We start from the raw sequence: 11,645 nt of genomic DNA, 5'->3' as shown, positions 1-11,645 counted from the left end.
AAACAAATACAGAAGTAATTTATGGTGTTTTAATAAAATGCCGACACTGCATTGAATATTACTTTGTTTACACAGTTGAATTATTGTTGATCTTCATCTTGGCTTGGGAAGCTTTCAAGCATTTCTTCAACTAAAATAATACACAAATTGTATAAGTTTCATGTTACATATTCAAACATATGAATAGTTTAAAATATACTCAAACACAGAACTGTGTACTCCATAAAGTAAGAAAGTTATAAAATTTTTGATGCAGCTTTGTTTAATATTTTATAAAGTATGTTTATACGTACACTTTTCCATTGTTTGTTGGTCGCCAATAACAACGGTTCTTTTAGTATGACGATATCTGCGACGATACCACCATGCTTGGGTAGTTTCGGTAAGGACGAGGAGTCCGATAAGAAGTAGAAGAAGAATTGCCTTGTTCATCTGCAATAAAAGTGTGATAACAACCACTCATGTAGTACTAAACTAATTTGACTTACCTTGTGTGTTATCTGAACGAATGATGGATGATGGCAAACCCATCGCCTTTTATTATAATAACGCGCTATTTTGATATGTTTAATTGTTTCCGAAGCGCGTGTCATTTCATGAGAAATATCTGCATACGCCCGTTTGATTTCGTGGATCCATTTTTTCTCCCATGCCTAGAGACGCGAAAACAGGATGTAGAGATCACTGTATCTTAGAGTCCAAACATTGATTATAAATCAGTGAACACAACAGCAGGCCAGATTTTCAACAAGACTTCCTAAACAAATTTAAAATATAACATGTTGTGTATCTTGAAACCAAGTTAAATCACTCGCAGTACCGAAACCTCAAGGCGTTTCCAGCCATTTTTAAAGGAACATTATTGAATTTAGAACACAAACCCTTAAACAATTGGAAAAAGAAAGCTTAATTTCTAAAAACACGTTTTTGTTGAATTAGGTTAAGTTTCCAAAACTACCTTATACACAGCACATTCGTATTCTATACTTACCGCATAAAAATATACATGTGCTGTGTACACATTTGATGATTGCTAGTTGGCGCACTTATTACACTTTCCTAATATACTATGTATAAAATGGTTAAGCAAGAATTATTTTTTATGTAGATAAAGTTCAAATTGATCTCATTTACTCCCCATTGTTTACCGATGCCAGTGCGTTCCCGTTTTTTCTCCTTCCTTACGCCTTTAACCCAGGGGAAGGGTTCAAGACTCGTCGCTGCTACCATTGTGTTAGGCCATGTGATCCTGGACAAAACACCTAACCGCAATTTTTTAAACACAGAGATCATTACCAATCAAAATTACCGACAGAGTTAAATATGTAATAACTCGTGTAGGCTGGCAGCACGAGGTGTATATGAAACAGCTAAGAACACCCGTGTGATAACGACTGTCGTTTTCCGGCCACGCGAAGATAAAGCTTGATTTATCAATTTATAAGTTACTCTATACGTCCATTATGTTTAAGCAATAATTTACCGAAGGTGTGTTTAGAATTATTTTATATTTGTAAAAAAAGCGCCACAGTTGGGAAACTCTTTGAGGTTTCGGTGCTCCGAGTAATTTAACTTGGTTTCAAAATACACAACATGTTATATTTTGCATTTGTTAAGAAGTCTGACTTGTTGAAAATCTGGCCTGCTGTTGTGTTCACTGATTTATAATCAATGTTTGGACTCTAAGATACATTGATCTCTACATCCTGTTTTCGCGTCTCTATAGGCCTGAGAGAAAAGATGGATCCACGAAATCAAACGGGCGTATGCAGATGTTTCTAACGAAATAAAATGCGCTTCGGAAACAATTAACCTTTCAGATTATCGAGTTGGTAAAAAAGGCGATAAGTTTCATATTCTTTCTATTCATTTTGATCATAACTACTCTAAAAGAGTATATGCGTCATTGTTAAACACACATTAAAATATGGGATACTGGTATCCATCTTACACAACAATGCTATATACAGAGAGAGTAGGTTGGGGAAAGATAGGACACATATATATTCTATTGTCTCTTCTCATTTAGAAGTAACAAAAATATTCAAAGAATTATAAAACCATATCTTTGCGACTCTCATAGGCCGTTGTTAATTGTTTGAAACACAATTAGGATATTTGGATATTATGTGCTAAAGGCGTCCCATCTTCCCCCCCACCCTACTATATATATATCACAGAACAATTGGTTAAACTTGATTTTTGTCTGTTACATTTTCATAGCACCATATCCTTAACACAACTGAAAAAAAGAATTTATATGACCACTATTCCACTAACGTCCTCAAAAACAAGTAATTACATTTCTATTTTAAAGTTCCTATTTCCCCGAGGTACTCTCCCCTTGTGGAGAATGTTTAATTTCTGTTCGGTTTTCGTTAGTTTTTTTGCAGAACGTAAGATTAAAGTTCGTTGCCATTTTATCATTTTTTTGTTTGGTGTGTGATTCAATTTATGGCTGAATCTATTTTACTTCAATTAAAAAGGGAAGATTGTGTATATACGAAGTGTTACTGTGAAGAAAATATCTGGAAACTATGTGATTCTATAAGAAAATCCAATTTAGAAGTTTTACCGCATTTATCAGTTGTGTTTATTTCTAACAAAACTAGAAGTATACCAATTTGGAAGCAGAGATCTGCAAAGTCAGAAGAACTGCCCGTTATATGGGATTATCATGTAATATTGCTTTATCTTGACCAAAACTGCAGCAAACATATGAATATGATCTATGATTTAGACAGCAGTCTTGCATTTCCAACAGAAGCCTTGGAATATTGCACTAAAGCATTCTGCCCACAAATCCTGCTTAAAATTCAATATCAACAATTCTTCAAGGTGATACCTGCAGATGAATACTTGAAAAACTTTGCTTCAGATCGTTCCCATATGATGCTGGAAGACAATAAATGGAGTTCCGATCCTCCGGATTATCCTCCAATCTCAACAGAATCTTCTAGCATGAATCTTGATGACTTTGTCTCTATGGATTTTGAGACAAATAAATTTGGAGCTATTTATTCACTCAGTGAATTTATGAAAATAGTTTAACTTAACAAATCTGTCGTGTTAATAAAATAATTACTAGAAGTAGTAAAATACTGCTTATAAGTAAAAAAGTATCATTTAATGTAAAGTTGGTTTTCTTTTCATTTGTATTAGATTTTGACTGTTTTTTTTTTATTAAATGTATGATTTGTAGGTTGTTGTAGCTAGGCTAGATATGCCAGGTAGGCTTAAAGTGCGTGTGTTATGTGGAAGGCATCTGCCCGTCATGGACAGAGCATCTGAACTTACTGATGCATTTGTGGAGGTAATGGTTTGAAATCTAGTTTGTTTTAAATAAATGTAGAATGTGTAGATTGTGTAGATATATATTTTATTTTTCATGTGAATATTGTTTGTAGGTGAAATTTGGTTCCATCACTTATAAAACCGAAGTTTTTGGAAAATCTTTGAATCCAGTTTGGAACTCCGAGTGGTTTAAATTTGAGGTAATGGATTTCATTTATATATTCCTACCACCTACCAGTGTAAGCTTATGTGGCTTTAGACAAGATACTTTAGGGGCAATGGCTCCAACCCAGTGGACACTGATGGATTGTGTTTAATTTTAGGCATACTGAACAACAAACACCACAAAGTTATATACAGTGTAACTCGTATGAAACAGAACATTTGTGCTATACCGGTCACCGTTTTTCCGCCATGCGAAAAAAAGCAAACTACCTCACATAACTATACCATTACTTCCATCACGATTTTAATTTTCGAAAAATTCCTGCAACCTTCTATGGTTAACAGTTTATTATATGGAGTACTTTGTGTAAAATTGGTACACGCAAGGATAAAGCAAGTTTTGTTCATTTATTTTCCAGGTAGATGATGAACATCTGCAAGATGAACCTCTTCAAATCCGTGTGTTAGACCACGATACATACAGCACACATGATGTTATTGGGAAAGTTTATCTTGACATCGATCCATTACTTGATCCACAATCATCACACTCGTTATGTGGATGGTTCCCTATATATGATACCATGCATGGTAGGTTTTTGTGTGGATGATTTATCCTTGGGGAATATAGTGGGTTGGAGGAAGATGGGACACCTTGAGTAGGTTGAGGGAAGATGGGACACTTTTAGTAGGATGAAAGAAGATAGGGCATCTTTTCATTCAATTTTATGGTCCAATTTGGTAGTAAACAAAGAAAATTTAAGGGATTATAAAAACTTGCCCTCACGAGTTCCATAAACCGCTGTTAATTGTTAAAAACAAGATCAGGATATTTAGATATTATGTGCTAATTATTTTTATTACATTTTTTTTCTTTTTCAATTACCCAGGTATTCGTGGTGAAATACAACTGAAAGTGAAACTTGAATTATTTGCTGATTACAATCAATTCAAGCAATCTTCATGTGGACTTAAGTTTATATGCGGTATGTGATATGTAGCTGCTATAAACTATTCATTGAGTAAATTTATTCTGTGTTTTTTTATGTAGTTCTGTTCTATATGTGTGAGATCCTACAACAAAACAAGCCATGGAAACCGGGGTTTAGATCTAATTTGGTTTATTGCCGCATAACCCTAGGATATTTTTATATGATAATACAGTCAAACAAAAAAATGCTTCAGTGTAGTATTTCTTAAAAGTAGACAAAATGTAATAAATATGATTTAAGTGTAATCAATGTTTTGTAATTTAACTTACTTACTTTCCCTTCACGTGGTCGGAAAACAGGGTGTTCTGTTTTATACACCTCGTAACAGCTTATGATATTTTTTCATTCATTATCTTTTATTGGTATACAGTTCGTTCCCTTTTCAAATAAAATCAACTGTAAAAGCTTCTACCAACTATAAGTGAACTTACAATCATTTTTGTGAACACCTGTTTCCGAATGCATGTTTGCATTATTTCTCCCTAAGGGGTTAAACAACCCAAATAATCAGAATCTCAATACTATCTTCTTATTGGAATATTTTTGTACTCACACCAGGCACTAGCATACCAGACTGTTTTATAATCACTGCCATCCATGGTTTTGTTGAGGAACTCCTCGTCAATGAAGATCCAGAGTATAAATGGATCGATAAACTAAGGACTCCGCGTGCATCCAATGAAGCGAGACAACGACTCTTCTCAAAGATGTCAGGAGAGTTGCAGAGGAGGATTGGGAGCAAGGTAGGGATGGGGTTGCATATTATATAGCAGCATAGAATAGTGGTATCAATGTTTTCTGAATGATCTTTGGATGCTGTTGTATCCGGCGCCATGGCAAAGTAGTTAGCACGCCTGCCTCTAACCTAAAGGTAATAGATTCAAGGCTGGTCACTGCTATCATTGTTGGTGTATGTGTCCTTGGGCAAGACACTTAACCTCAATTGCTCCAACCGAGTGGTCACTAATGGCTACCAGTTACCACTTATTTTTATGGAAACTTTGTTTCAATAACGAAAAAAAGTTAAGTTTTCAATTTATGTTTAAATCAACGTTCAGGTTGAAAACACAGGGGGTAATGCAGTGATAGGATACCAACAAGCATTCGATATTGAAGGAGATTCTGGTATTGTGGTGCGTGGTATTGGCACAGCTGTTACTATTGAAGAATGGAATAAAAAAGATAAATTCACTGCCGCGTATGTTGTTTTTTTGCACTTTTTTGTTTATTTTTGTATTTTTTCATATTTTGCCTATTGTATTTTGTTTTTGTATAGTTTGACTTTGTTATATAAAGTGAATTCGTCCCATAATGTCTTGTACACTGTCAATAATAAGCTGACTTTTTAGTTTTTAGTGATCTCATTTTATCATTTGGTTGATCTGCGTGTTATCAACATTTTAACCATTGCTTTATTTTGGTTGCTGAAACTATACCCAAAAATTCTGAATCATTATTTATAGATCACCAAAATTCAAGGACTTTTCCAAACACACAGTATATGATTCCACATCTCATTTACAAACAGCAAAGGTAAAATACTCAGTAAACTAAACTAAATTACATGACATTTTAATTTTTCACTTATATATGCAGTTGTCAATTCCACCAGAAAATGTTAACGCACCAAAGCAAAATATCCATCTCTCTTCTAAGAATTTGAATCCAACAGATGGACAATCGCTGGTTAGTTGGTAGTGTGGCCTATTATTGTTATTTTAAAATAATAATAAAAATTTTGGTAGTGTGGTAATTACGTACTAAAATATGGTATTCCTTTTTTAATATGATATCCCTATTGTTGTATTTAATATATATGTACATTTTTGTTTAAAAGCCAATGAAATTTTAACTTGTTTAGGTATTTTTTTTAATAAAAGTGTGTTTTATTCTTGTTGTTTTAAATAATGTTCTTTTTGCATGTAAACTGATATGAGATATAATCTATCGTTTCCAATTATTGCAGGAACACCCCTTCTACACGTTATTGTCGTATCCAGAGAATTTTATATCTCGGTTATCTTTTATTGTATCGGCAAGATCTGTTAAACTTCTTGAAAAAATTCACAACCAAGGTGTGTATTTTATCTGTACTAAATATTATTATGGGATAAACTTACTTTAACCTTGTGTGGTCAGAAAACGACAGTCGTTATAACACAGGTGTTTTGTTTCATACACCTTGTGCCAACTTACAAGTTACAACATAGCTACCTTTGTGGGTAACAGTTTTTTTGGTCATGGCCTTAAAACAGACGTGTCTGTTTCATACACGGCTTTGGATAAGTCAACGGGGCATAAATCACAGATCTGTTGACTTTCCTTGCCTATATACCAGAGGACCTAGGTTGAGGCTTAATGCTGCAGACTTCTGTTGTTTGGATAGAACACTTAACAGCAATTGCTTCAACCCAGTGGTCTTTTATGTGTTGTCTAAATTGACAGCTATACATTAAAAATAATAAGTTTCCAAAAAGATCACTTGAAAAGTTATGTTGTAGCTCGTGTGCAGGCACAAATACGAATATAATACTAAAAGCCATTGTTCAGCCATACAACGATATATAAAATTTCATCTATTTATTCAAATGAAGAACATTCATTATGATTTACTTGTTATAAACAGATGACGCTGAGACCAGAGATTCTTGGTGGAGTGAGTTAAGACAGGAGATACATGGACATTGTAACGCACTTGGTTGCAATGCTGTTCTCGGCTATTCTGAATATACTTCAATTTGGTAACTAATAAATAAGCATATGTTAATTGAGATTTATTTGGTCGTATTTATATTCAAGAAAAAGCAACATTTTTTTAGAAATAATTGCACAATGTTTAAAAAAAAAACAACGCCGTGAATATTATATTTTACCCTTAATATAAATTTTCCTATTTTCAACAGTGATGAAATGATAATACTGTCTGCTCAAGGAACGGCTGCAGTTGTTGATTTAAACTTCAAAAACCAAGGTCATTAAGTTCTTTTATACATTTAAAACTCACTTTAAAATAGAAAAAAATATTTCAATTACTTGGAATTAAAAGAAAAAAATACCCAAACAGACAATTGTTTCTCTATAACATAACACACTAGGTAAAACTTTGCACTGTAGCTGGAGGATACTAGGTTTGAACCTCGATGCTGCCACCGCTGTGGGCGTTTTCTTTTTTTGGCATTAACTTTTTGAAGGTGTAAAACAGGACATTAGTGTTATAACTCATTGCCCTATCTTTTAAGGATAATAAATGGCATTCGTCCATTCATGCTAAACCTAGTTGTAATTATAAACCAGCTTTTATTTGTTTCTTTTATCCATTAAACAGATATGTTTCACGGTGAGGACAATATAAATACACATAACAGTGGTCTTCACCTCTTTATTGCCTCAACACACATGAGTGAACAAGTTTGTCCGATGTCGTTCTTGCCCTCGCCTTGTGATCCAAATGTTGATGTTTATGATGTCATATTTGCTACTATTGATCTACCTTCGCATGTCAGTGTACGAGGGAAAGGAACGTTTATACAAGCCAGGTATTCTGAATGAATGTATGAATGTAACTTGTTTTAACATCACGTGCCCTGAAAATGACTATCGTTATAACACAGGTGTTCTGTTTCATACATCTCGTGCCTGCCTAAAAGTTTTAAGTATGTTACTTTACCTCGCGCCAGCCCATAAGTTACCATGTATGTTACTTTGTCGGTGATTATTTTTTGCATTTTTTATGTATGGCTAACAATTTAAAAAACTTATTAGTGACCACTGGGTTGAACCAATTGTCATTAAGTGTCTTGCCCAAGGACACATACGCCCATAATAGTAGCGACGAGCCTTGAACCCATTACCTCTGGGTTAGAGGTGGTTGCGCTAACTACTTTGCCGCATCCCTTGTTTATATTATGTTTTCCTCAGTTTAACATATGTTGTTGAGATGCATCACTGTTGAAATATATTTACTTAACAATTAATATATTTATAGATTTTGTCGAAGCAAAAAGAAAGGGCAGGGCGAATCAAACGCATCGTTAGTGAGTGAAATTCTTCCGTTTATTGAATACGAACTTCATAAACAATTGCTTAACAAGTTAAAGGTAAATGCATGGCCATGGAATGTGAATATGTTTATAACTATTCTAATATCGCTTATTTATCTGTACATGTCTTGCAATGGTTTTAAAGTGGGTGTTATATTGCACACCATATGTGGTGACTTTATACACTTTATGACTGCCCATGAATTACTATTTATGTAACTTTAAGTGTAATTGATTTTTTTTCCGTCTGACCTCCAATTTTGGTTACCCATTAGTAACCAGTAGTCGTAGCAAGAACTGTTATGCATATTGCCTAAAGACAGAAATTAAAAAAAAAATATATTTTTTAGCGTTTTTATTTTTTGCAGCTAATTGGAATGAATGCAATATTTGGTTTGAAAACCAAAATAACTCTGGGAGAAAACTTGATTATTGGTGTAGCTTCAGGAACAGCAGTTTATCTCAATGCTCTACCAGCACCTGAACAATGTAAGATAATATGTGATCAAACTATTTGAAAACAAATCTAAAAAAAAAATAATTACCCACAAAGTAACATACATGGTAACTCGTAAGCTGGCACGAGGTGTTAAACCCGTGTGATAACGACTGTCGTTTTCCGGCCACGCGAGGATAAAGTAAGTTACATTCATTCATTCATAGATATTAGGGTGGGGAAAGACAGGACACCTTTAGCACATAACATCCTGAAATCGTGTTTTGAACAATAACCAACAGTCTATGGTAGCCATGAGGGTACGGTTTTATAATTCTTTGAATGTTTCTTTTTTACTACTAAATGGGACGAAAAAAATTACAGGAAAGTTAAAAAATAAAGTAGTAAATACTTTTTTATTAAAGAATAATTAATTAAATTCATTTTAGGTTCAATAGGTGCACAGCCTAAACAGATGTCTTCTTCCAGCAACCAAATAAACAGTGTATGTCTTCAGTATACAAAGAAATGTCAAAGTACATTTGATTTAAATGACATGCAGGTTGTTTTTATTATTTCGTGTGTTGCAAAATACGGAAATTTTAAATAAATGTTTATATTTGTTTTCTTAACAGCAGTAAACATTTAAATTTTTGAAAAAAAGTCATAAAATAATTATGAGTAAAGATATATCAAGGTAGGTATCATAGATTACGGAATTTATTATTTTTTAAATCTATATGTGGTATTTTCAAATCTTTACAATTCACTTTAGCAGTTTGAAATGTTGAATGAAACTTCATCAAAAAATTCAACAGATGAATTAGACCTTTCTATTGGTGACAAGAATCTGTTAGCTGTTGTTGTAAGTACCTGAGTGGTAAAATAAAATAAACAGTTTATGGTACTGTAGAGTAAGATGTGGCACTTTTAGCACATAATATTCAAATATCCTAATCATGTTTTAAACAATTAACAACGGCATATAGAAGTCATGAGGATACGGTTTTATAATTCTTTGAATGTTCTTTGTTTACTACCGAATGGAGCGGGAAAATAGAACGAAAAGTTGTTTATTTCTTCAAAATGTCTTATAACAGTTAGAAGACTCAGATGATGAGAGAGAAATGATGTCTTTGATGGAAGACCATCTTCCTCCAGCTCTTTGCTTTATGAGCAATCTTGAAAAATGTCCAGGATTAGATGCGAATGTTGAACTGATGCAGGTTATTTAATCTTATTTATAAATGAATGTAACTTGCTTTATCCTCGCCTAGTCTTATAACACAGATGTTTTGTTTCATACACCTCGTGGCAGCTTACGAGTTACCACTTATGTAATTTTGTGGGTGATTGTTTTTTTTTCTGTATGGCTGACAATTTAGACAGCCCATCAATCCCCACTTAAACTCTTTGCTTCTGTTATCAAAGTAAATCAAATTCTAATTAATCAATTTTTAAAACGTAGTGGAAAGAGGATATTTTTTAGACATTTCAAGTTTTATGGCGAGTTCGATACCAAGATGAAGTTGATGACGTTTCATTGAACATGGGGTTACGGGTTGCTTGTGATAATGCATTACGTGGGTTGTGGTTTAAGTTAAGAATGAAATCTCCAATCTGTTATCTCAATTCACTCAGATTTCAGTTGGTGTTACCTGATGATGATGAATTGCAGGTGAAATTTAAATATTCTTTGTTAAAAACGGAAGGCATTGTAGTAAAATCTATTTGATGAACGAAACTGGTCATAGGCATTATTTAACTGAAAATAAAGTCCCAGTAAAACACATAAGGGGGCAATTTTAACTTTAACAATTTTTAAAACATTATCATTCCATTATTCAGGTGTGGATTACAGGGTCAGCAGTTGTTCCATCTACTGATAAAAAATCAAACCAATTTTTGAACGTTTCTCAAGACTCCGCTTTACAAACTACCCAAACATGCATGGCACCGCTGCGTGAATCTGTACGGACACGATTCCATTCTGCCGGGAGCTCTTCTGTAGATAACCGCTTAAGTTTGGTCGAGATGAAACGTACTTCTTCCGAGACGCCATCTGTGGCTTCTGTTAGGTCAGGATCTCCAGTTCTGCGGAAAGGAAAACGTAGCGGCGGTTTCGGAAACCGGTTTCGTTTTGATTCCGGTAGCAGCGGGCGGTCACGTTACCATAGTGAGAGTGGATCTAGTTTTGCAAGTAGGGATATTGGATTACAAGACTCCACAAAAGTAACAATTGAAATAGTAGCTTCTGCTCATGTACCTGGTCGGAAAGTTAAACGCCATATTGGTATTCTTAATATGTTTATTATCCGTGAAACAACTGCTGTACGTGGCTCGGACGAAGAAATAACGATTGCGGAGCCTCCGACCAGCACAGGTAGTTGCTGGTTTGTTACGCGCGCTCTGGCGGAAACTCAATCCATGGTTCGTGCCCACGTGGTGGCGTTAGGAGGCAACGCTCTCACGTCGTACAAGTCGTCGTATTGCGTCCTGGAAGAAAGTTTAGCGAAAAACGAAGCGCAATGTTTGTTTCATGTTTGCGGAGATGTTGTTCTTGCTAATTGATGTTTAGTTTACTCTGCATACGTTAATCAATTTAAATTATTTTTGTGCACCGACCTAAACCGTTTTAGTCCGATTGCGTCCATTCTCATCCGTAAATCTATATTTTACCTACACGTTTATTGTCAAATTCATAAAAAATGAACTTTA

The 11,645-nt window shown here is 34.3% G+C and overlaps 2 protein-coding genes and 1 long non-coding RNA gene across 4 annotated transcripts; 2 read left to right on the top strand and 1 right to left on the bottom strand.

The window, feature by feature from the left end:
- Window positions 1–15: 15 nt before the first annotated feature.
- Window positions 16–644, bottom strand: LOC149732665 (uncharacterized). Its single transcript, XR_016385511.1, has 3 exons — window positions 489–644; window positions 294–432; window positions 16–130 (listed from the first exon to the last, which is right to left on the bottom strand). It is a non-coding gene; the product is annotated as an uncharacterized LOC149732665 (long non-coding RNA).
- A 1,689-nt stretch (window positions 645–2,333) lies between these two features.
- LOC149732664 (protein N-terminal glutamine amidohydrolase-like) lies at window positions 2,334–3,202 on the top strand. The gene has a single exon (XM_089882535.1). It carries the CDS (start codon window positions 2,455–2,457, stop codon window positions 3,049–3,051), a length of 597 nt encoding a protein of 198 aa, XP_089738661.1. The 5' UTR covers window positions 2,334–2,454; the 3' UTR covers window positions 3,052–3,202.
- LOC149732663 (C2 domain-containing protein 5-like) lies at window positions 3,188–11,645 on the top strand. Of its 2 annotated transcripts, none has more exons than XM_089882515.1 (19): window positions 3,188–3,313; window positions 3,408–3,494; window positions 3,879–4,050; window positions 4,350–4,445; window positions 5,010–5,194; window positions 5,510–5,649; window positions 5,915–5,984; window positions 6,048–6,137; window positions 6,418–6,526; window positions 7,078–7,192; window positions 7,355–7,422; window positions 7,777–7,987; window positions 8,437–8,548; window positions 8,860–8,980; window positions 9,377–9,489; window positions 9,706–9,792; window positions 10,028–10,153; window positions 10,417–10,605; window positions 10,776–11,645. In XM_089882515.1, the coding sequence occupies exons 1-19, from the start codon at window positions 3,224–3,226 to the stop codon at window positions 11,496–11,498; spliced, it is 2,904 nt and encodes a 967-aa protein (XP_089738641.1). In that variant the 5' UTR covers window positions 3,188–3,223; the 3' UTR covers window positions 11,499–11,645. The 2 variants fall into 2 exon arrangements, with proteins under 2 accessions (XP_089738641.1, XP_089738640.1); XM_089882514.1 differs by having other exon boundaries at window positions 9,703–9,792.

The sequence above is a fragment of the Ciona robusta genome, chromosome 8 (genome assembly GCF_009617815.1).
Source record: "Ciona robusta chromosome 8, ASM961781v2".
Lineage (NCBI taxonomy): Eukaryota > Metazoa > Chordata > Ascidiacea > Phlebobranchia > Cionidae > Ciona > Ciona robusta.
Note: the sequence above shows the minus strand (reverse complement) of the source record. Positions and strands in the feature narration are given on the sequence as shown.